At 39.9% G+C, this 26,323-nt stretch overlaps 1 protein-coding gene across 1 annotated transcript in view; it reads right to left on the bottom strand.

Annotated features, from left to right (window-relative positions):
• Positions 1-149: 149 nt before the first annotated feature.
• SMC3 (structural maintenance of chromosomes 3) overlaps positions 150-26,323 on the bottom strand; it is a 54,150-nt gene continuing 27,976 nt past the window's right edge. The window contains exons 11-29 of the mRNA XM_019502790.1: positions 24,177-24,341; positions 23,256-23,377; positions 21,507-21,720; positions 18,044-18,147; positions 17,697-17,796; positions 16,148-16,308; positions 14,656-14,797; positions 13,421-13,571; positions 11,221-11,373; positions 8,328-8,479; positions 7,146-7,304; positions 5,716-5,823; positions 5,150-5,258; positions 4,000-4,247; positions 3,667-3,879; positions 2,583-2,774; positions 2,230-2,407; positions 1,215-1,321; positions 150-629 (exon numbers count right to left, since the gene is read on the bottom strand). Coding sequence (XP_019358335.1) covers positions 558-629; positions 1,215-1,321; positions 2,230-2,407; positions 2,583-2,774; positions 3,667-3,879; positions 4,000-4,247; positions 5,150-5,258; positions 5,716-5,823; positions 7,146-7,304; positions 8,328-8,479; positions 11,221-11,373; positions 13,421-13,571; positions 14,656-14,797; positions 16,148-16,308; positions 17,697-17,796; positions 18,044-18,147; positions 21,507-21,720; positions 23,256-23,377; positions 24,177-24,341 — 2,850 coding nt within the window. The 3' untranslated portion in view covers positions 150-557. The remainder of the gene's footprint in view (positions 630-1,214; positions 1,322-2,229; positions 2,408-2,582; positions 2,775-3,666; positions 3,880-3,999; positions 4,248-5,149; positions 5,259-5,715; positions 5,824-7,145; positions 7,305-8,327; positions 8,480-11,220; positions 11,374-13,420; positions 13,572-14,655; positions 14,798-16,147; positions 16,309-17,696; positions 17,797-18,043; positions 18,148-21,506; positions 21,721-23,255; positions 23,378-24,176; positions 24,342-26,323) is intronic.

Genomic DNA, 26,323 nt, shown 5'->3' with positions numbered 1-26,323 from the left:
AAAAAAAAAAAAAAAAAGAAAGAAAAGAAAAGAATAATGAGCTCTGTTTTAGCTCCTAAATGTGGGATTAATAAAATGCCTAACTCTAGAAGATTCCCTTTCCACCAGTCCAAAGAAGAAAAAAAAAGAGACAACTGCACAACACGATGTATATGAATTACAGCAATAAAACCAATTGTTTAATTGAAGCTATTTAAAAAAAACATGAGGCAATATAAATGATAAAAATTATAGCCAGTAAGGGTATAGCTAACACTTTTTGAAAAGCTTTAAAACAGCAACAGGACATTTTACAAAAAGATTTGTGGGGATAAAGTTTAAGAACTACAGGGTACTGTATAAATGTAACATTAACAGTTATCTTATAAAATACAGCAACAGAACAAAATGGGCACTCAAGCTCCTTTGAAACTAATAGTCTTCTGGTGGTCTTGGTTAAAATGTATGTTCAAAAACTATTTTTATCAATGACTAAATATTTCCTATTGTAATGTACAGTTCCCTAGGGTAGGCATCACACTATACACATCTTCCAAGCAAGCTGGCAATGTTTCCACTTAACCATGAGTGGTATCATCTTCCACAAAATCTTTGGCCATCTCTGCTGTGATCACATCAATATGACTAACCTGATGAAACAAACAAATACACACTAATTAAAAGAAATCTCCCAGAGTCTTAAAACAGAGCATATAATGGTATCAGAAATGAATAACTATAACATGTCAGCAAATTAGGGTTACACTAATTGCAGTTTCTACCATCTTTTCAAGGAAGGGAATCATGACAATGGCCAGAACTAAATATGTAGGCCTCTCTAATACACCTCAGTTCTGAATGCTTTACAGACATGTGAACAAATAAAACCTTGCTGTTCAAGTCATGGTTCTGGCCCCAAAGGAAGTGGGGGCTGCCAATCGCAGAATACTCCCTAATCATACAGTGACTTTGTGATGTGGTTCTTGATCTGTTAGACACCCAGTGCAGGTCTAGACTGCATCAGTACTGTGCCCGAGATGCACCATGAGGCAGGTACTGCCCGACTCACCACAGCATTTCCTGTACTTTACTAAGGTGGTACAGAAATGTTTTAGACAGTGGTGCCTCCCTGTCTTTCAGTTGAACAAAATTCAAAGCAGTCTCTAACCTACTGGGTAAACTCACAGCCCAATTTGTTCTCTAATACCAGCAACAATTTTAGTTTTAGTATTTACCTTGTTTCTAAATTTTACACCGTAGAACTTGTCAGCAGACTCAAGAAGTTCGGGCCTAAAAGTTGTTGTAATGAACTGGGCGTGTTCAGCTAGTTCCATAATCATATCTGAAAAATAATAATAGTTTTAAATCGGGTATATTTTCAGTACCATAGGACACTGTTCATGTTAAGCAACAGATAGGCAGTTGCTGGATTTTGGGGGTTGTGTTTTTTTTGGGGAACCAACATACTCTCCCTACAAATCTGAATTACATTGCAAATTGTAACAGCAAATCCAATGTACGGCAACACATTCCATCACTTGGCATATCACCCCATATGCTGGAAGGTGGTCTGATTTACTAGGCAGTTCTTTTAATAGTAAGATGTGCAGACTGCAAAGAAGTGTTTGTTTTTCCTTAGGTAACTTGCCCATTTCAGAAACAATAATGTTCCTACAGCATATTTTAAACAAATCCTTTAAACACTGTGTCCCGCCCAAAAGAGCATTCCATCGTTTTAGTCTTCTGTGAAATATGAAACACCATAACCAGAAGGAAATATGACTTTACATCCTGTGTATCACCAAACAACTTTGAGGTAAAGAGAATATTCCAACTTTTCTCTGAGCCTGATCTGCATGAAATGAACTGTTCCAAACAGGAGATTTTACTGCATCTTCAACTCTCCTATGAAATATGAACTTTCATTTCTACCTAGGAGAACTTTTACAGTCTTTTCTCCTATGCCTGAAGAAGGGTGTTTGTGCCCAAAAGCTTTCAAATAAACATTGTTTTTTCTAAAAATCTAGCTGATCTAATAGAAGATATTACCTCTACCACATGTACTACACAAAGCGCTTATTAATTTTGCAAACATTTCTAGAAAGGTTCAAAGATAACAACTGAAGAAACAGTTGGTTTTCTGTATTCCTTATACGCAATGACATATACCTTTTAAAATAGGAAACAATATGCATTGGGAAGCAGAACATTACCTTCTTTACTAAAGAGAATACAAAACAAAGCCTTTACCCGAAACAGCCTTTCTGTGCTGAGCATCTAGAGCTTGGTCGATTTCATCAAAGAGGTAAAAGGGAGCCGGATCACATTTCTGGATAGCAAAAATCAGAGCTAGGGCCACTAATGATTTCTGTCCACCTGAAAGTTGCTGCATTTCTCTCATTTCACCCTGTTTTCCTGTAAATGACACCTGAGAAAATGACACAGAATGGAGTTAGTTCTAAAGTATTAACCACACTGCATCACATGCTACTATAATGAATCGAGATCAACCACCTTGTATCTTCAGTTTCTAGAGTTCATTTTTTACAACTACACTGAATGCACAGACTAAAAAGATACTGAATGAAAAGATTCTGGTTTACCCGAATTCCAACTCCAGTGAACTGGTCGACAGATGGCACGCTACTCTGTGATCCAGATCCCCTCTCGCTCTCAGCGCTGCCTTCTCCCTCATCCTGGGACTGACTGCCTTCCACATCTCCTTTCTTCATTACCAGTGTGGCTTTGCCACCAGGTACTAGCTTCTGGAACACTTCACTGAAATTTTTTGACACCTTGGAAAACAAAGTCAGTGGCAATTCAGTTCATCTCTATTCAAAGAAAGAGCTGTTTTTACCTCATGGTAACATGTTATCTTTACAGCAGTTACACGCTTGTATGTTAGAGCATATTCAAAAGAGCAAGTTTATAATTCATACAATTTAGTGCAGAATAATGGGGCTTATTTTGTATTCTACAACTTCCTTGGAAGATCTACAGAAAGGGATATGCCTTGTAACTGTAAAGTAAATCACATGCACAACCAACCAAATGTCACAAGGTATACTTGTTGCTTCTCTAGGCCAGAATCCAAAGCCAAATAGCTAACGAAAAGACACTGACCTCAAGAGATTTGATATTATATTTCAATTAAGCAAGGTCTTGGACAGCTGCAACAAGAGCACTTTGCACTGGCTGAAGTGAGGCCTAACCCCCAATACCCGAATAGGTTCATATCAGAAGCAAATGTCAATGAGATCCCAAGAGAATTAAAGGATTTGCCCATCATAAAAGGCAAATCCTTATGCTGGGCAGAGTTTAATACTACGGTTGTTCTACAGAACAGTCTTACACAAGGTATGTGCGTTAGGTGTGTTCAAGTGCTCCATGAATCTGGGGTGAATGATTTTTTTTTTTTTTATACACAAATTTAAAGTATTAATGACACTTCCACTATTCATAATTACGTTTAAAATACTGACTTGTTTAAGGCCATCATTATTCTAAGAATAGAAACTGCATAATCACACTGGTAAGAAGATATTGTCTTCCACTCCTTTTACTGCAATTGTAACTGCCAACACACAAGGACTAGATCTATTTCCTCCTATAAAAATTACTACTTCACAAAACAAAAACCAATTTTTTCTGGTTTCGCAATCTTTTTGTAATGGTTTCCAATGTTACCTGTTTGAAAGTCAGTTGGATGGCTTCATATTTTCTGAGTTCAAGCACATTCATCAACTCCATGATAGATTTGTAGCCCCTATCCAGCTCCTCCTGTCGTTTTATCAACTTTTCCTTCTGTTCTGAGAAGTTGACAAACTGGTCCAAGGCTTTTTTATTGACATGACTGTATTTTTTCAGTTCTGTGTTGCATTGTTCTAACTTACGGAATAACTGTAAGAGGAAAAAACATTAAACACATCATGATGGCTTACGGCTCTATTTCAGTTTGACACTCAAGATGGGTGGCAAGGCCTCTCTTACTCCGGTCTTTAGACCAAGCACACACATTACCTGCTTTAAACTCAATGTCTGATATTTTTCAAAGGCCTCCTGTGGAAGAGAGCCCAACTCCCTGATCTTCTTCATGCATTCCTCTTTCTTCTTAAGAAGCATGCCTTGCCGGTTAGTCATCTTCTCAAGTTCTTTCGTGTCATGGTTAATGGCATCCATGTGTTCCTTCTCCATGTTCTTCCAGCGCTCCATACTTTTTTGAAGTTCTTTAATCCCTGCTTCTGTTTTGTCAATTGAATTATCCAGATCTAAGATGTTAAGAAGAATAAAAACAAAATGGTAAGTTTATATGCCTGTGTAAAAATCAGTAATTATCCAAGCAACAATCTATCAAAGAAACAGTAAAAGCCACCAAGGAAAAGATATTTAAAATGGAAGCAGTCTACACTTCAGTGAGATAAAGCTTTAAAGAAATAAAGAGTATTTTAGATGCTTTATAACACTCAAAGAAAAAAAGTGAGCACTTAATTAAATTACTAAGCAACAATTCTTATACTGATGAAGTTTTAGCATAAGACTACTTTCTGCTGCCATTTTATTTTAGAAGCTTTTATGGGGAAAAATGATTTTGAAACATACTGGTTTAGCAAACCAAGACTACTACCATGAAAAGCAAATTAAGCCAAAGACTTCTGCATGAAAGCCACAGAAATCTAAATTTCACAAACTTAATGCAAAGCCCCAAGACAGACCAGATTTGCCTGAAACCAAGACCAGGATTGCTAACCACAAATTAAATGCATGGTCCATCCACATGCAGTATCTTGTCTGACAGCAGCCACTATTAATAGGTTAGAAGAGTCAATACCAAAAAATTATTCAAGAATATGCTTATAAGGAAGGCTTCATCCTAAGCCCAATAATTAGCAGGAGATGCATGTCCTGAAGAATGACTATGGATGTTGCTTACACATTTTTATCTTCAATAATTGAAACTTGGCATTTTAAACCTTTTCTGGTTCCTGCAAAATTCTCTGCCCCAGCATTCTCTCATAGAACAAACTCTCGAATTTAAAAAGTGTAAAAATGTTCTTTTAGTAGTTTTACTCTCGTCTTAATGTTATTAGATGCCACTTGTTCTCATACTAGGCTCAATTCTTGAACTAAATGAATACTGTACACAGGCTTTCAAAGAAATAACATTACCAACCATCTGATCGTGCCAGGGTATCTTTCACTCGTTTGTTGATAGCCTCTAGTTCTGACGTTGTGGCAGTAAGAACCGTGCCCCCTTCTGTTTCACGTAGCTCGTTCAACTCCTACAGGACAAAATTAATGGTGTGTGAAGCCTAACTAAATCAAATACAAGTAAATTCATGTGGCAGATGCACGCTATTTTCCACAAGTCTTGCCCCATGTATCCAGCTGCATTATAAAACACAGTAACTGTAAAGTGTACGTAGGTTTAAAAAAAAAAAAAAAAAGAAAATGGGATTCCGTGGTCATTGCTGTAGTTATGTTAGTGTGACCTTGTATAATTAAGCTCACAGAGGAACAATGTACGTAAGCACTCTGTAGATCATGCTTCAACAAATTTGAGAAGTATTTCGAGTTGTATCACAGGATTTACAGTTCATGTTGCAGGTTGGTTGAAGAAAAATAGCGGCAATGCAAATGTTACAACTCCTCTGCAGGGCACTGATGCCTATTTAACAGGAAAGGGACACCTAGCCAAAGGCAAAAATAAAAATGGATCTAAGAAAATAAAAATCTTACTTGTTCCACTTGGTCTAATCGTTTTCTCAGATTTTCATTGAGGTAAGTTTCAACTCTTGTGATGATGCCTTCCAATTTTATCCTCTCATTCAGAAGCTGCCTGTTTTCCTGAAAACAAGGAAGGAATATTAACCACGTGAAACAAAAGCTCCCTTTAGAGGTTCTTATTCTTTGACGGGAAAACGTCTGTAGAATACAGCAAGTGAAAATTTAATACAAAACTCTTAAGAATGATGGCTCTATTACGTAATACTAATTTAAGAAATTGAATAACTACTTTATGCAACTATCTAGAATTAAAATAGAGCAAATAAAACCAAACATACCCATAGTTAAAAAAAAAAAAGGCTACTGAAGCCATTTTTTCATAGAATCATAGAAGCTGGGTCGGAAGGGACCTTGTAGATCTTCAAGTCCGACCCCCCGCCTGAGCAGGAGAAAAACTGGGCTCAAATGACTCCAGTCAGGTAGGCATCAAGACTCCTCTTAAAGACCCCCAGGGTAGAAACCAGCACCACTTCCCTTGGAAGTCAGTTCCAGCTCCTAGCCGCCCTGACTGTGAAGTAGTTCTTATGGTTGTCTAATCTAAACCTCCTCTCCAAAAACTTGTGGCCGTTATTCCTTGTTATGCCAGGGGGTGCTAGGGGGAACAAGATCTCTCCCAAACCCTTCTGGTCCTCCCTAGTGAGTTTATAGACAGTCACCAGGTCTCCCCTCAGCCTTCTCTTGTGAAGGCTGAACAGGTTCAGGTCCTGCAGTCTCTCATTGCAGGGTCTGCCCTGTTGTCCCCGGATCATGTGGGTGGCCCTCCTCTGGACCCTCTTACTTTATCAGACTCCAGTTCTCAGCAAAGAGCAAAAGAACTTGAAAGCATAAACCCTTAAAACAAACCATTTCTCCACATAAAGAAGGCCAGATGAAATCAGAACTTAGTGTCTCTATACCATAACCTGGATTAAAAATTGATCTTCTGTATATTTTGAATAATAAATTTGCCTTTCCAGACCATGCTGGTTTTACTGGAAGAGCCCTCTCATATATCCTTCCTTGCTGCAAAAACCGGTGTAGGAACAAGTCAAATTTAACTGCTACTGCAGAAAAGAAAGGTATTGTCTTGTTCTTAAGAATAAGTACAAGGCAAATGTCTAGATGTCTGACAGGTTCGTTTACAAGAGACATACAATATAGAGCGAGCACAGATAGCAACGAAATAAAATAAAACGGCAAATATGCTCCTGCTGAAGCTCAAAGATTGTAGAGCTATGTAGCTGTGTATTATCAATGACAGTGCCCTACTCTTCCAGGAATAATGCAAGAATAAAACGTAAGAATAATGCAAGAATAAAAAGCCCATATAATTGAATTCACATCTTCAGGTAAGAAATATTCTGTATTTTGAATCATGACATTTTCCTCTTACTTCTCCTTACTTGTTGTAACTGTCGAATCTCATCATTAAGAGCATCCACACGTTTCTGATCCTCTAGGCTGAGCTGAGATAGCAAGTCTGTTCCAAGTTCTGCTTTTAATGATTCCCGAGTTGATTCCATGGCATGTAGACTTGCCTCCAAGCTTTGCAAGCTGCGTTGCTACAGATCAGATTATGTTAGATGAAACCATCTCTCAAATAAACATCCAGACTTCTCTAAACCTGTCTTTTCCTACCTGTATGAAGTATATCCAAGGGTGGCAGCTTTATCGAAAACTATAAATAATCCACAGACCTGTCCAAATATCATATCCCAGCTATGCCAGACCACTAGTACTTTTTCTAAGGGCCCTGCTACACGTTCAGATTAAAGCTGCATAGAAATGAGCTATAGAGTTGTTACACATTTTCAAGCACTAACTTTGAAGCTGGTTGGCTGTATAGCTGGATAGTCATTTTTATGGCATGATAATTACTATGCACATGTGACCTATCTAAATTTACTGTGCAATTTACTAGTAACTGGCATAATATATGTAACATGTAGCAGATGTCTCCCTTGAATACTACCTTCTCCAGCTGAAGGTTTCCCCAACACAAGTATAAAAGAAATGAATAATTATTTAAATTAAAATTTAATTTAAATTAAAATTTAAATTATGTCAGTCCCTTTGATATCCTTTTGTATCTGTGGCATGACATTATCCACATTTTGGTCATTAGGGTTATTTTTAGACATGTAAGTACCCAGCACTGCAATACTTACAGTTAAGTGGCAAAATGTGAATCAGCACTGAGAAAATGGTGGTGGTGCACTTTTGAACTAACACACATAGAAGGAGCTTCAGTTCATAAGTGCACTGCCACCATTTTCTGCACGCTGACGTGCATTTCGCCACTTGTACAACTGCACGCGGCACAGAGCAGTTGGCATCAGCTCACATGTGGAACAGTCTTGATTAATCGAGTCTGCTCCAAAGCAGCAGATCTCCGGCACATTGCAGGACAAAAAAAGTATGTGTATAAACACCCCTAGTGCTCTGGACATCTCCATTTTCTAGTGTTTGTTTATCCAGACTACATTCATTGTGACAGGAAACAAGTCTCTACTCTCTGCTCCACAATAAACTGATACCAACCAAGCAAATGTCAATAACTATGACACAATCAGACACATACGTACCTTGGGCATAAAGGTTTTTTCAGATTGCTGCCTCTTCTCTTTCAGCATTTTCATCTCTGACAAGATACTGTCTCTGGAAGCTTTGAATTTTCTCTGCTGGGTCTCAATCTGTTGCATCTGGTTCATCAGCTGGTCAATTTCATTGTTAATCCATACAGTGTGCTAAGGAAAATTCTACTCAAATTTTAAATTCAATTTTTGGCAATTTTTATCCCAAGGCTGTTAAAGGGATTATCCCACTATTTGCTCTCCCCCTACCAACAATGTCCACATTGCAACTTCAGAACCAGTCCCATTCAGCTGCTCTCTTACACAAAGCCTTCAGGCTAAACAGAAGAGCTTAAATGAAAACCGATCTGAGTTGGTTTACGTCATTTCCTCTAAGGTGCAACACATTACTTCAAGAGCATCGCCAGGAAAGACATTTCAGCATATGTAGCCCTGTAATCAAGAGAGCTAGAGATGCACTTAACTCTTAATAAAAAAATTAAAAAGATCAGAGTACCTTATTTAAGTCCTATCAATGTACCTAGTACAGTACAAAAAAGGAGGAGGGCATTATTCATCCAGTTCTATGCCTGACAATAAATTTAAGCCAATTCAGACAACGTGAAATTGACAAAATCCAATCTCAAGAACCAAGTTTCCAAGGGGATCGATCCCCTTCTGGATCAAGGTTCAGACAGTGAAGTTCTCCCCAATTTTAACTTTGCTTAAGTGACTGGGGCGGGTGAGGGGAAAAAAAAAAAATCACTGCTGTTCCCTCCTTTTTCCCTTGCCACCAGTAGTGCCTGAAGGTCCTGAATTTAAACAGCAGGCAAGAGGTAGGAGGGCAAACAGTGATGGCATTCACTTTTTGCATTCTGGGACTATGCAAGAACAGCAGCTCCAGTAACTGTGCTGACAAGCCCCATGAAGCACAATTTAACCACATGCAGGCTGCAAGAGGCCCACAGACTGCCAGCTGGACACTTCTGTTTTAGAGTAGAGGTGAAATCTTGCCCACACTGACATCAATAGGAGTATGCTATTGCTTCGAATAAGACAACCATTTATTTTCAAGAAAAGAGACCCCTTCTACCTCCTTAAGTAATGAAAGGCTTCTTCCATATTATTTATTTAAAAAAAATATTACTAAAAAGCTTTAATGTCAACAAGGTGCTACACACATACAAGTGTTATTTACACATGGAAAGAATAAGTCATCATGATTCACTCTGCCTTAAAAGTTTTACTAATTTCTTTTGAATTTCTCTTCAGTAGCTACAACATCAACAATGTTAGTCACTTGCACTGCACTGCACTTTGCCATATAGTGAGACAGCTTGGCAACGCTTTATTTGATATATTAGTCAACAATCTGAGAAGGGTATAATTTGCAGGCTTATAAAACAGCTGTTTTGTCACGACTACAGAGCTTAAGGTTTACAAAAGCTATTTAATGAGGAATTTAGAAAAAAATCACTTAAATGTTCTTATTTTTTAAAACACAGACGCTGTCCAACTGTAATATTTCCCTTGCTACTATTCTATAAAAAGTACCACACATGCAAAGTTACCAGCTACCCAATTTTATACTTAATTTATGAGTAAACAAAATGTTTTTCTTTGACAGATATTTAAAGCAACACAAGAGAGGTATAAAGAAATTGGAAGGATTAAAGGAAGAATTGGGCTACTTCTCAGAGTCAGACATATACACAAGTAAAATAATGGGACAAAGAATCCCATAACGTAGGACAAAACTACACTGATATTAAAAATCTAGCACAGGACAATCTTGTAGCGATTATGGGCCTAGCTCACCATCAGCAGCACACAGATTTTTGCTCCCTGTGAGGGAGGGACACTAGGAGAATGGAGCCAGGCAGGGAGCAGCCACTTAAGTTTCCTCCCTGCAAGCTGCTGATCGTCTTCCCCAGCTGCGGCTGGCCCTCCTCAGAGCTAGAGCCGTCTGATAGCTGCTGGTCAATTGAGGCTTTTTTTCCCCTCCTCGCTGAATAGGGAAAAGCTGTCTTCAGCCTTGGAATTGAGTAAATATGATACATCACACCTATTCAAATACAGACTACTTTCAATTTACAGTGTCTTGCTACAGCTATATCCTATTCTATGAGAAAAAACATAACCATGAAAAGCAGAAATTATGAAAAACAAATTCACTTAAAAATTTGTAAACACTGAGAATTCTCACAATTAAATCTGGGCTGCACTAAATGGCAACAATTTTAAGAAGCTGAACTCCCCCACCCAGTCTCAATACTTTAGAAACATAATATTTTCTGAAAGACTATAACTGATTGAACCAGTTTGTCCTTAATCCCAAATACATAAACCATGGTACATGAAATTCTGCACTATATAATATTCTTTTCTCAATTATAATTTATATAGTGTATAAAAATGAAGAAATGATTTATAAACTAGAAAATCACATCTGTCATAAATGGTACATTTTAAATATTGTTCTAAAGTATAATTTATAAACACCTTGTTACCTCTTGGTCACTGACAATTAAATCACTTAAGAATATCTATTAATTTATTAGCACTATCCATACTATGATTTTCCATTAATATAGCCAAGAATTTTTTGTGCTATACTAGAAATTCATGTCTCCAACAATACAAACCTCTATTAATCTGGTACACAAATTTATTAAGAAGGTATTCCTCGTGAGTTGTACTGTGCTGAATTTATTTCCTACTTTAACCCTTGCTCTATACAAATGGCTACTATGGGGACCAAATAAACAGTGATACACCACTTACCAGCCGACTCCTAACACAACATATCCGCACAACTTATTTCTCCCTCATCATCTTCATTGTCAAATAGTCATGTTATCATGCAATATTTCCCAAAAACATGAACAAATGTCAAAAAGGATATTTTCAATGTTTCTGCGCAAATTTTCATTAAGTTTTGCCTCAAGTTCACCAAGTTCTTCTTCTGCCTTTCTAACATCTTTTTGGAGTTCAAGTCGAGACTTTCTTGTATCATAATAACCTCCAGTTAAAGCACCACGATGGCTGACTTGATCACCTAGAAAGGTAACAAAATTAAATGGAACTGTGTAGTACATGCCCACATTAATAACGTTTAAAGCTGTTCCTACAAAAAGTCGTGATTATGCTTATATTTTAACTACTGCTAATTTTTCTATAGAGATTCTATACGATTCAACAGAGATGGGCACTTAACATTTATAATTAAATTTCACATGCTGAAGTCATATTGTGGGGTTTTTTGGTATTGTTTTCAAAAATGGATTTAAATTGCTCGAGGTAAGCAGGTCCCTACTACCTTCTCAGTGGTAACCAATTCAACTGGTTTTGTTAGCTTAAATCTCTCCTTTAAAAAAACAAACAAAACCCCCCAAAAACTTGAACTAAAATTTGTTTTTAGAGCTCATGCTTTGTACCAAGTCTTCCAACTTAATTCTTTACATGTAATTGCTATCTCTTAATTGCCATCTCAATTCAAATTTTACCCACAGATTGCCAAGCCTAACTTAAATTAATCTGCCACAAACTGTGATTCTGAGAGCTGCCTCTGCCTAACAATCTGCGCATATGTATGCTACAACTCTGCTGATGCGGAGTTTATGTGAGCCATGCAAGGCCAGGTTCCTAACATTTAGATTCCTGTTTATAGAACGGACTGTGGGCTGAGCAACCCTTTGGTTCTCTCAACCTAAAAAGCCATTAAAAATAAACTCTGGAAAACAGAAGGAAAAGTTGTGGTACGACTGTTTGCAAATAAAGAACCAGAGAACTGCAGATACTAATTAGCTCTTATTCTCTTGAGCATGGGAAGTGATTCTTAGCTAGGGTGCCGTGGCACCCTGGGGTGCCGCCAGAGCCATTGAAGGGTGCCACAAAGTGTGAGGAGAGAAGCTGATAAAAGCTCAGGTTTGGGCTTGTCCCCATCTGGATGCCACCCCACCCAAACTGCCCAGCCCTTCTGCAAGGTTTCATAGTTACATAGTTTCTAGGGTTGGAAGGGACCTGAGCAGATCATCTAGTCCGACCCCCTGCCATGGCAGGAAAGAGTACTGGGGTCAAACGACCCCAGTAATGTGGTCATCCAACCTCCTCTTAAAAACCCCCAGGGTGGGAGCCTGCACCACCTCACTTGGAAGCTGGTTCCAGACCCTAGCCGCCCTGACCGTGAAGTAGCGCCTCCTGATGTCCAACTTAAACCTTCCCTCCGCCAGCTTGTGACCATTGTTCCTGGTCACTCCTTGCGGCGCTCGGGGGAACAGGGACTCCCCCAGCGCCTGCTGATCCCCCCTAACCAGTTTATAACAGGCCACAAGATCCCCCCTCAGCCTTCTCTTTTGAAGGCTGAACAGGTTCAGGTCCCGCAACCTTTCCTCATAGGACCTACCCTGCTGTCCCTTGATCATACGAGTGGCCCTCCTCTGGACCCTCTCAGTAGTAAAGTCCTATAAAATACATAAATCAATTTTTGAAAGTGGGTGCCACTCAATTCACAAAATTTATGGCCAGATGCCAAGACTCCAGGGGCATGCCTCCAGTCCAAGAATGTTGGAAGCTACTGCTATAAAGGAGCAATTTTGAGAAATATTGCAAAGGGAACAGAAGTAGCAGAATGACTACTAGGGAAACTGCTTTCCCAAAACAGGAAGATGCCTAGTCAAGGCAGCAATACTGCACAAATGTGCTACTGGTATGCTGAAGTACTCAACTTGCCCTTCATGCCATGGGAGGTGTTTTAATTCTAGTAGCATCAGCTCTCAATACCTTAGGGACAGACACTGGCTAAGATGAATACAAATTTGGATACAAATCTAATCCACTTGGTAAGCCTCTAGGATGGGAAGAGACTCCTACTGACTTAACACCTCAAGTCACAAAAAGCTTAAGGAACTTACAGAAGGATTTTGTACTTTGACATCATAGCTGTACTGACATTTAGTTTGTCTAACCTTGCTTACCAGGTCAGTTACTAAATTATCAGGTTTTACAAAGAAAACTAGGACAATAATAAACTATCTTCAAAGAACCTTAATCCCTAGTGGCCTTATTTTCCTACTACAACATAATTTTTATGATTCTGTACATACCTTCCAAAGTAATACAATCCATAGTGAAAGCTCTAGCCAACTGGGTGGATACCTCCATGCTACGACAGATTAGAGTCTTTCCAAAAACATGTTTGAAGGCTTTGTCAAATCTTGGATTGTATCTCAGTTTACTGATCATAGGAATAGCATCCTGAAAATGTAGCAGTCATATCAACAAAAATAGTACGATATCAACAACAGGCTGAACTCATAGGGCACAGATATTAAAGCACTGCACTCATGTACAGGGCAACTGCAAGTGAAAAATGTTAAAATACCTAAAGTTTTAAATAAACTTTGCCCTCCAATTTTTAGTAAGGCCTGCTAATTTATATTAAGACCTTCTGTATTTTTTAATTTAAGGAAATAAAGCATTAGAACTTATACAGAAAATTAACACACAATGTATACTTCACAGGCAAAGAGCTTTTAGAACTTGAGTCAAATTGTGTGCGCCATCATAAGTTATATTTATAATACCTCTGATTGTGTATACATTATGGATGATGCACATGGTCACTTTTATATAAACAATTAAGGCAGTAGGCATATTAAACATTTTCAAGATAAACCAGAAATTCTGCACATGCAGTTTAGGTGTAAACAATTCTTAAAGTCTTGAAGGCCCAGACTGAGAGCTTGTTCCTACTTTCATTGAAGCAAACAGAAGATCTGTCAATGACTAACAGGAACAGGATCAGGCTGCTGTAGCGCGTTTAACTATGCGTGTATTTTTTCAGCAAAAATATTACGTCATTATATCTGTTATTATAACTTCTTAACATAAGATGATCTGGGATATCATATCGTGACATAATACAGAAGCATTAATACGCAACTCTGAAAACAACGAATAATAAAACAAGGCAGCTGCATCTACACGTTGCCGTACGGCAATGCTGCTACAGCACTGTGCTTTAGTACTTCCAAAAGGTGCAGTGTTGGTGGTTACCGTGCCATAAGTGCGGTGCAGTTAGATTCTGCTGCTACATCACTGTAGCAGCACACTATAATTGGGGAGCACACCGCTATGGCAATGCAGCTGGCGATCACGTGTAGACCCATGTGATCACTACATCGCCGTAGTATGTTGCACACTGCCATACTGCATCACTGTAGGGTGATGTGTAGATGCACCCAATGAGTAATAAACAGCATCTGTAGTTTAAATAACAACATAAATCTAAATACTTCACTGGGGGATAGGAATCACTGACATAAATATAATGACTCACATTCGTCTCAGGGTAAGCAGTATCTCTGACGTCCAGCTTGTTAAGAGGCAGAAAAGTTACTTCTCCAGGAAGGTTCATTTTATTAAACTCCATTAAAATCTTTGTACTGACTTCATCAGAATCCACAATGTGATAAAATAACCTTGTTTAACAAAGAAATAACCAAGAGTTGGTTATATCAAAATCATCACTATTTTCCATCAGGAATGGAAGTGTGCAAAATGTAAACAACACTACATTCTATTTTCTCTATAGTTTCCAGTATCAGCGTGCCTCAGAAAACACAAGTTTTCATGGTTCTAAAACCTATGAAACTTCTATTAATAACAATAAATAATTATTAGTTGTAGGAACTTCTACCCCTCCTGTAAGTGTTTCTCATTTAATATCATTTAGAACAGATCACACAATATCATTTAGATTACAGATTAAGGTACCCCCCAATTTATAGTTGCCACTAAAGTACCCTGCAATCTGCTGCATATTGCAGTTTCAGCCTTAAAAAAGCAAGGCTATTTAATCTACCTTGCTCTTCTGTATAGCTTTATAAACAAAAGAGGCTGTACAAACATGGTATCATATCTAGGCACAACTAAATCCTTCCGTTCCAAACAAACAACATACAGGCATCTAATAAAAGAGTAATTGCAGTATTTTCCATGTGGCACCAATTGCCAAAAGCAATTAAGGGGAGCCCAAAAGGTACTACTTGCAAACTACGGAGTAGTTGATTTCTGCCTATTAAATACAACTCAGTTGATTTAATACATTGAACATAATATCCCATTGTACTTAATGAAAATAAAGTGCAACAAAGGTGATGGTACCAACCATATTTCTTTAAAGCTATGTATTTGGATTCAGAAAAGGTAACTGTTTTGATTGCTGTGCATGGCTAAAGGTTTGTGACCTTTCAATGTGGAATTCTACAGATATTAATGTCATTATCATCTCTGGACTGAAGTAACTGCAACATACTCTACTTGAGCCTACTCAGAATGCTTAAGACATCATTCAAATGATAACTCTTGATGGTTTCAAGCCTAGATATCAAAGAGACCACCCTTTCTACAGTTGAAATTTTCCCAGAGTGTTCAGGCAAATTGACTACAGACAGCATTCACTGAAACCCCCCAAGAAACTCCTGAGTTTTGAATTTGCTCCAGGATTTGCTCAAAGACCAAGCCTATTGATCTTTTGGGCATATCACAAGGATTTTTCTAAAGGGGAAAACTGAGAAGAGGGGATATCAACAGGGTAGAGTCCTTTTCGGTGTCTTTTTGGCCTTCTGGAAGTTTGCTTATTTTATCCATATGCAACTAGCGTGGACAAAAGGCACAATGTGGGCCTCAAAAGAATAAACTGTCCTGTGGCAAGTTTGTGCCAATAACTGTATTCTGGCATACAGAACACAGTACCTCCAATCTTGTCCACTCCAACTGAAAGAGAATTTTTAAAAGGTTCAGAACACTAAATATTATTTAGTTATTACCTGTTCCCCGCAGTAACTTCAACACAAGTGTAGAAAGCAGGTTCGCACTCAAAGTTATTCATAACAATTCCATGATAGCCATTTAGAACATGCTGGTTTATGCCTTTTCGACGGAAGTGCTCCAAAACCTTATTTATGCTGTCTATACCATTTAGAATTGCCTGCCATATTAAGACATAACAGATGTTGTTATGAGACCTCAGGGATTATATAAGCTAGGAAAAACTTTAAATCCCAGCTTTTGCTTTAGAACAGTGGTGCTCATCCTTTTGGCCCCATGGGCCAGATGAGTGGTATGGGACCCTCCCCCCGCATTGGTCAGGTTCAGTCCCCGTTGCAGAACTGGGCCTTGTGCCATCCCCACATGCCCAACCTAGCATGCAGGGCTGGGATGTGGGGAGCCCTGCAGGCCAAATGACATGGTATGAGTGGCTGAGCACCCCCGCTTTAGAACATCTGTGACAAGTAAAAAGGCCAACTTAAAATACAAACTGATAACAATTTATGAACTTTCTGCTTTGATTTTGAGTTTGTCAAGCTACTTCTTCTAGAGGTTGCAGGTAGGCCTGTGTGAGTTGGCAGCAATCTTATCTAGCTTTGGATCTGGCTCCTTTGGATGGCAGTGATCCAATCCAGAGCTCTGGACCGCGTTTCTGTCTCGATCTGGCCAAAGCGGCTCCGAAGTTTTGGAGCCGCCTCGGAGATCCAGCCATAGGGTATAATAGGGGAAATCAATGAAATATCTATAACTTTGTTTTTTGTCCAATTTGGATGAAATTTACAGGATTGGTAGCCTCTGCTGAGAGCATGAAACCTGCTAAGTTTCAAGAAGATCGGTGCAGGAGTTTGGGGAGAACTGTACCCCAAATTCTTCAAAGCAAAACTCCTGTCACATCTATGTGTTACACCACAGGGGGTTCAAAACTGCAGGGGTGGTAGCTCTTACTGAGGCCACAAAGCCTAACAAGTTTCAAGAAGATCGGTGCAGGGGTTTGGGGGGAACTGCACCTCAAGCTGAGGACAAGCAAAATTCATGATGGGTGACACTGTGTGTTAAGGTGCAGCGGGGTGACAGCTGCAGGGATGGTCACCCCTGCTGAGGCCACAACGCCTGCCAGCTGTTGAGGAGATTGGTGCAGGCGGTGTTCTGGGGCCCTGCACCCCTAGCTGCTGACAGGCAAAACTTGTGACATGGGTGCTTGTGGGACTGTGTCTGTCTTGGGGCAGTTGACTGTCTGCACTGATTCTTTCCTGTCCTTAGTTTGGCTTTGTAGGTGCAATTAACTGGTTACACTAGTTAAGTCCTGTGTATTGAGCTGGTCCCTGAGTGAATCATGATCCATTGGTAATTGGTAACACAGCAGCTTAGCAGCCAGGCCTGCAGTAGTGGCTCCCATGCCCCAAGACAGATTGCAAATATCTGAAAAATAGGGCTTATAAAATATGCTGTCAACCTTGATCTGAGCACAAATACTGTAAATCTGCAGCAGTAAGCATTATGTTTCCTTTAAGATTTACCAATTTTTTAAAAAGATTGATCAGTTTGCACCTTTCCTGTTGCTGCTCTAAGAAGCTGCTGTTTTTTTTCCAAGTCCTCTCGTTTTGCAGCTAGAGCTTGTTGTTCTGCATTCTCCTCTCTCCACAGATAACTGCAAAACAAGACTAAAGTCAGCTTAATGTTATTAAGAACTCTTGATCATTAGAAAATTCTTAAAATTAATACAAACCAAGTTAACTCTTCTTCTAGAATACTAAATGCTTCTTAAAAGAAAAAAAAAGATGTACAAGGTTAAACTTTAGATGAATTTCAAAATACCTAGGTAACCATGCCACATTAACTTCACAGCTGGAGCCCTTTACACACAAAATTAAGTCTCATTTTACTGAGTTACTAACTTTCTTTCACTCTGTAGTTCATCTTTTTTGTTTTTCACTTCATAATATTTTCTGTCCAGTTCTTCAACACGAGCCTTCACTTCATTAAGATCCTGGTCCAATTTCTAATGCACATAAAAAAGAAAATAATTGTCTGTAAGCTGTAACTCTTTAGGTTCACATTCCTATTCTTATCCACATTATTACAACAACTTAAAAATTATGAATGAAGTGTTCACAACTTTTTCTATGGTTTGCATTAAAATTGCAAAAAAGCCAGCCAACAGCTCTTCAGAGGTGGGAGAGACCAGATGTTAATAAAACCATATAGAAAGAATAAGAAAGATTCATTCTGCCAATTTTGACATTCCAGCCACCTCTTGAAGTTAGCAAATAGACAGGAACGTGCTCACAGCTATCATGAATTACACCAAGTAGTGGAATTATACCAGAATACCACTGACACCTGCCTAGAAGTCTGTTCCTTCATATACAAAATTAATAATGGGCCAGCAACATCCAGACTGCAGTAAGAATACATTGTTACTACAGTCATGATTCTCACAAGTTCTCCAATAGAGAGTTGCTGGTACCAGCTTAACAGCAGCTACTCAAGAGCAGTGCTCTGGACGTATTTCTCAGTAGACATTCTTCTGACCCTAGCTGAGACCATTGGCTTTCACTGTTTTATCACTTCAATAGATACAAGTCTATTCCATATTGCTGCCAATATTATCTGTGATCTTAAAATACCTCTTGTTTTTACCTTGGCTCTTTTCAGCCTCTAGATCAGATTCTTTGAAATGTCTCCATGTTGTAAAAACACTACACAATTCTTTCACCTTAATTAGATCTCTCCTGCCCACATACCCATCTTCCTGAAACAAATTTAACAACTCCAAAAGAACAAGACACCTTTGACAACCAGCCTATTAAGGACTTCTTCCCCTACTTCCAGAGAAAATAGATGCTTAAGAGCTATTGACTGGGTGTAAAAACTCTGCTAGTACAGACAAACAGCCAGAAATCAGTATCACTTCCCTCATTTAACCAGCCCAGAATGAATATTGCTAGAGTCAACTGGCTCTCCCCCAAAGTATCTTTTATACTGGCAGAACACGTTCTTCTCCAGTACAACTATGTTCATAAATTTTATCAGGCTGTCCATTTCTTATATACCATTTATATATATCTACTAAGTTTGATAGATATATCACACAACAGAGATGGTAAGAACAGCATCTGTCAGCACATTAAGCATAATGGCATACTCCCTGCACAGGCATATAACTGGTCAGAGGCAATTCTTCATTTATACAGCTGCTTCTGACATGCTGTGGGACCTAACACAGTTCAGCAAAATCAACACCCATTAAATAAGCTGTTTAAGCTGGATCTGAAACTCTAATAAAATAGACAGTATAAGGCCATCAAAGCTGCTGTCAGGTTTTTTTTCTTTCAATCTAGATTCAGGAACATTCCTTATAAATGATTATTATAAACATGATTGAAAATATGTGTACAGTATTTCAGCTGGATATCACAAGACAGACCCATTCCTCTGCTGAAAACAGGGTTCGTGTGTTTTTTAATTACAACCTGTGGAAGCAAAAGTGTAACACCCCAGCAGCATTTTGATCGTGCTGTTTGCTGGAGCTCACATATACAAAGGGAGAACATCCACTGCTAAATCCCATAAAGAAGTTGCAGAGCACATTCCACTCTACAGATGAACAGCTCCATGGGTTCAGACAAGAAGAGCAACGCCTCTGTGACATGCTTTCAAAACGGCTAAAGCCACAAGACAAACAGTGAACGAAGAATGAGATTGCTTCATTTGATCCTTTCTGTTTCAAGTGCTTTATCTTGAGCTTTCTAGAAAAAGTACCCCTATACCCAACACATGAAGAACTCTGGGCAGATATTTACTTTTAGAGAAGCTGGACCCAATTTTTCCACATGTGGATCTAAAATGGAATCTTTGTTTTGATATTGCAGTGACAGTTATGTACACAAACACACACAAAAGGAACATACAACTTGGGTTATACACAGACATTACACTTTTCCCTGGTAGAAAGCCTTTTGTTGCCAGATCCTACAGGCACTGATGTACTTGTCTCTGCTTCCAGTATCAGCAAAGTGTACTAAATTAAGAAGGCGCTAAGAGTTTTTCCTGGGACATCATTGTGTGTCAGTGAGTTAAATGAGCTGCAATTAAATGCAATTGTGGTTCATTTCAGAGAACAATCTGTGGGGCTCTCTCTGGCCACCTACTGGCAAAGGGGCAGCAATACAGCCTGGAAGGGTTATGTGTGTAACGGGCCAAGGCACTCCTACTTTCATCAGAGTCAAAAGACAGGATAATCAGAACCAACTCTGTTTACAGCCCCCCAAACTATCCCTCTGCAATTCTGCTATTTTGCTTTTACTGGCAAATTTCTCTAGACTGGTGATTCTCAACCAGGATGCCACAGCACCATGGGTTACAGCCAGGTCCTCTGAAGGGAAGGTGTGAGAAAATAACTGAGGTGTGAAGAGAAATGGATAAGCTTAGCACATAAGCACAATTTCAGGCTTGTCTCTGCCTGGTCAATCCTCCACCGCCTCTGCAAGAAGGTAAACACTATAATATATAAATTAGTTTTTGAAACTGGGTACCACTCAAGTCACAAAAAGTTATGAAGGAGTGCCTGGAGTCCAAGGAACCACTGCTATAGTCATTTTTTTGGCTTCTATTCTACCCAGGAGAGGACACAGTTCACCAGCAGACTCTCTATATGCCTGAAGAAGGATGTTTGTGCCTGAAAGCCTGCAAAGAACAGTTTTCCCAACTATTTAGTTGGTCTAAAAGATATCACATGTACCCAAAAAACCTTGACTGCTTTAGACAAGTGTTCATGCGCAGTATTCTTCTCTTCATGCACATGGAAGCAGATTCCTATCAAGAAGTATCATGCAAAATGCTAATCCTACATTAAAGTTCGTGGAATTATTTAACTTGGAACAAAGGAAAGGGCTCCCTCAACCCATGGAATGAGTGAACAGAAGGACAGTGGGGTTTTTTTGTTTGTTTTAAACATTTCAGGACAATATTGCTACAATATTTTTACAATGCTTAAAGCCTAAACTTCATCAACTTACCAAAAGTCCCTTTAACCTACTGCACACAGAAAGGCATGGACATGCTACCTTACAAGAGGTGGTTGAGTACTGATTTCACTGCCTCAAGAATCGTAAAAGGGAGAAAGAGGGGACCCAAAAAGCCCCTAATATGTTTATTGATAAAGTCAATATTTGAAAACTGTTTAGTAAGAATTCCTAATAATACTATATTTTAGAGACCAGTGCAAGAAAAGTTTTCTGTCCCGTATATCTAAAAGGAAATTAAATAATTACTCACTGAAAGAAACCCAATTACTGACAACTGTTTTCCCCCTCTCTCAAAATATGTCTACACAGTAAGAAGCTCAGGATGCCTTACACTGTACTGCTCCAGATTCTTCTCTTTATTAGCCTCTGTATCCTCTAAATCCTTGTGGATAGCTGCAATCTGCCGTTTCTTGTCATTGATGGCCTGATCTAGAGACTTCAGTTCCTTTTTAATCCACTTATCTCTTTCTTCCTTGGAGGTAAACTGACTTCCACGACCTTGTTTTGCATAAAGATCTGTTCTTTCCTGGGTAGCTTGAGCTAATCTAGTTGAGAGGGAAAAGAAAGAACTCTCGTAAATTAACTCAATTCAGAAAACATCCAAGAATACAATTAAATTTATAAATAGTTACCAAATGTCAATTAATTAAAAGAACACCCAAATTATTTTTGTAAAACTGTACCATAGTCCCAGGAAAAGCTTAATAAAAAGGGGAGGGAAACAAGTAGGGGCACAGTAGAGACGCACTGATACTACTTTTTTGAGTTTTCATTTATTCTCTTGTAGTTGCTCTTTGAAGCATGACAGCGAAAACAAAAGTACTCTTTCATTCAGGGAGGAATAGGCTGCAATGAGACCTAGACAGGTTACAGGGGTGAGCGGATGAGAACAGGATGGGATTCAACACTGACAAGTGCAAGGTGCTGCACCTGGGGAGGAAGAACCATCACCATACCTACAGGCTGGGAAACCCCCTTCTCGTCAGTGCAGAGGCAGAAAAGGATCTTTGAATCATTACTGATGCCAAAATGAACATGGGCCGGTAGTGTAGGGACGTGGTCAGAAAGGCCAACCGCACCTTGTCATGCATCCAAGGAGGTGATTCTCCCCCTCTATGCGGCACTGGTCAGGCTGCCGCTGGAGTACTGTGTCCAGTTCTGGGCACCGCACTTCAGGAGGGGTGCGGACAACATGGAGAGGGTCCAGATGAGGACCACTCGCATGATCAGGGGGCAGCAGGGCAGGCCCTACAAGGAGAGGCTACAGGACCTGAACCTGTTCAGCCTCCACAAGAGAAGGCTGAGGGGGGATCTAGTGGCCTGTTACAAACTAGTCAGAGGGGACCAGCAGGCACTGGGGGAGTCCCTGTTTCTCCGAGCACAACCAGGAGTGACTAGAAATAACAGTAACAAGCTGGCAGAGGGTAGATTTAGGCTTGATATCAGGAGGCGCGACTTCACCGTCAGAGTGGCTAGGACATGGAACCAACTTGCAAGCGAAGTGGTGCTTGCTCCTACCCTGGGGGTCTTTAAGAGGAGGCTAGACAAACACCTTGCTGGGGTCGTTTGACCCCAGTACTTTTTCCTGCCATGGCAGGGGGTCGGACTTGATGATCTACTCAGGTTCCTTCTGACCCGACCAACTATGAATTCATCAGGTCTGTCTTTTTCTAAAAAGATACCTCCTTTTTATTCTTAAGATAACAAAGCCACATTGGCTTCTCAAGAACGTTATTACAAAACTTTGAAAGAACCAGTTATTTTAGCAAACAAGAAGGCAAAGCCAGAGTTAACAAAAATATTGCAGGACCACATACATAATACACACATACTATGTATATGGCCCTGCAATATTTTTGTTGACCCATAATCATTCATTAGATACATACGCATATAGGGAATGGTACATATATAGTGAATGATTATGGATTCTATTTTTTTTTGGCAAAAGCAGCCATCTCAAATGTATTTTCTATCACTTTATTGCTGCCATAGAAAAGGATCCATTTTGAGCAAATGGTGCTGACAGCACCCTTTGCTCCTTTTAACGTGCTTTCATTCTTCATATGGAGCCACAGACCTAGCAATTCCTCGTTCTTCCTTCTCTTTTACACTGTTGAATTTGGGTTCTGTTTCTGCTAGTTCCTTCTGTTTCTCCTCAATTTTTTCAAGAAGCTTCTGTCTTTCCTTTAACAGCCTTTTCTGAAAGTAAAGCAAGGTAATGTTTAATGTCTATTCCAACATCATTGAGCACAACAGCATTTCTAAAATACATTTGTAATTATGAAATTGCAAGCTGCCTTTGCTTGCCTGTCTCTGGAACGGCAAGGAGAAGGCTTGCATGTGGTCTCCAATGCTTGGAGCAGTCCTACTGGGCTAATAGCTATATGCCTGCTAAATGAAGTATTTGGTAAAGCCACAGCTGATATTAGAACTGAGATTCACAACAGCTGAATCTTCACAAAGTTACACATAAGATATACTGTCACTGTTTAGATCTACAAGAGATGACAAACAACTAGCATTATTTGCTCAATATAAATGGCTGCCCATGCTGGAAATGGGTGTTTTAAGTTGGGGGGAACGGGACTATACACATTATTCTTGAAAGGCCACGGCGCTCTTAGATTAGTAACAAATGAGTGCAGGTCAAAGAGCTGAGTGCAACTCAAGGCTGTTCTAAGGACCTCCCTTCAATGAGTCTGAATTGCAATGGTCTCTTTAACATGCAAACAACTGAAGCAGAGGAAGGACAGCTACAGCTGGTTGATTTTTCAGCCAGGAGGCAATGATATAATTGATCAAAATGGAGGAGTTTTGCTATTGTTCTACAGCACAAAGAAATGTGTTAGGCACTTCACAGAAACAAGAGTCCTGTGTCCTGAAGTACTAACAGTGTAATTAAAGCTTGCAGCCTTAAAAGCAGATGCCTCATGGTACATTACTGCTCAGACTACATGCACACCCCACTTTTGAGATCCTCACAAAATAAAGTGCTTACCCTTTGTTCACTGTTGCCAGCCAGCTCGTCTTGCAAGTCTTTAGCTTTAAGCTCCAGTTTAGTCCTCTGTTTAATCTGCTCCTGTCTTTCAGCACTAAGTTGTTCCTTTTCTTCTTTCATTGCTGAAATCTTTGTTTTTAGTTCTCGAACCTGTCGTTCTATTTCCTATACAAATAAAAGCATGTGTTTTATTTAACACAAGATACATGTGCCATTGATAGATTTTTTTCTGCATTTTTGTTTCTATTAAAGAAACTGGAACAATGCAACCTCATTATTCATCCATTAGAGGAAAGCTGAAGATACAAAATGTGAAAAAAATGAAATAAGTGTATTCATCACTACATATTCACAACAAGATGAAGCCCAAAACAGCATTGAAAACTAAGCTTAAAAATAGGAAGACATGACTAAAAAGGACCAACCCAGCCAGCAAACCCAGTACCCTGCATTCGTAAGTTACCATTTCTCCAAAAGCAATCAATTTAATCCTGAGCACATGAACAAGATCAGCCAGACAGGCAACTGAGAGGTTGCTCAGCATTGTTAGGAGCACCAGCTAACTAAAACCAAATTCCCCAGTCTAGCCATGGCCACAGTTCAGTATTTCAGAGGAAGCTGGGGGAGATCAAACATCTAAAAACCAAACAATGCTTTTCAAGAAAGTTCTAGCAATTCCAGGTGACCAGCAGAAGCCCCAAAATTGAAGATTACAAGATACTTTCCACATATTCAAGCAACCCACTTCAAAATCAAGTTCTTGCAACTTGCTCATAGGGGTCACACAACAGAAACAACATATCACATGTTTGGTTTCTGCTCAAAGGTTTTACTGCCCTGTTCTGGTAGGATCTTTCTTCCATAAACCTGTCAAACTTCATCGTGAAACAATTCAGACTTCTGCACCTACTACTTTTTCCAAAAAACCATTCTAAGACTTGTAGTGGTTAAACCTTTATTCTGTTGATTAGATACCTCTTTCAGCTTTCAGTCTAAATGTACTTGCAGCCAATGTGTGTCCAATATTGTTCTTTGCCTTATCTAGCTCTTTTCTTTCCCCAATACATTCTTTTAAAATACACTTGCTGGATTAAATCTCAATTTAAATTTTGCTAACCTAAAATGTGCCAAGTTCTTTCAAGCTCCTCCCATAAGGCAAGTTCTACATTCCCCTAAACTTCGAGTGGCTCTTCCAATATGATTCCACCTTTTCATGAATGTAAATGACCAGAATTGCAACAATAGTCTAGATAGGGTCTTACCAATGTTTTGTTCAGTGCTAGTTACCTTTCCCTGTCTCTATTGAAAATACCCCACCTAATACAACTAAGAACTGCATTAGGCTTCTTCACAGCCATATCACACTGGCAGCTTAGGAACATCCTTCAGTGGACTAGTATACTCATGTTCCTTTCTTCTCTGTTTCCTTCAAACCATAATCTCCCATTTAACAGCAGAAGCTGAAGCAGGAGCTTTTCTCGGTTGATATAGCCGATAATTTCACTGATAAATGTTGTGCGCAGCCACAGCATGCACGTGGCCATGAATACAGTCCAGTAGCTTGGAGAGCAGTGTCCAGCTAGTAAGTCTGTGCGGTGGGGGCACAGACTGAGGCCCCCACAGTGAGGGAGGAAGTGGGGATGGGTTAGGGGCAGGTGTAGGTGCTGCCCAGCTGGGGTGGGGCATGGGATGGAACTGTAGGGTCATCCAGGTGTAGGGTGGGGCTACTGAGGGCTGTGGGCTGCACTGGCCTCTTTCCAGCTGGGGCTGGGCTAGGGCCGCACTTAGGGCTGGCAGGCAGGGGTGGTGCAGCTGGCAGTGGTGCTGGGAGGGGGCCACAAGGTAGGCTATAGCCACCCCAAAATTCCCCATAGGCACCCTCCCAGCGCTGCCACTGCCCAACCTGCCCCCATTCGCCCCGAGCACAGCCCCAGCCCAGCCCCCTCGCTGGGAAGAGGCTGGCACAGCTCCTGCCCCTGAGCCCACACATATCCTGCCCCCCATGCCTCCCCTGTGGCTGTGCGCACAGCAAGAAGCTGCCTGCCATACTCCACACGAGCTACCAGCAGCTCCATCCCGCCCCCCGCCCCAGCAGTGCCTGCCCCTGACCCATCCACCACCACCCTCTGAGTGCGACCCCTCAGCCA

This window comes from Gavialis gangeticus, unplaced genomic scaffold (genome assembly GCF_001723915.1).
Source record: "Gavialis gangeticus isolate Ggan-Ray unplaced genomic scaffold, GavGan_comp1, whole genome shotgun sequence".
NCBI lineage: Eukaryota > Metazoa > Chordata > Crocodylia > Gavialidae > Gavialis > Gavialis gangeticus.
This window is presented reverse-complemented; position numbering and strand designations above follow the sequence as displayed.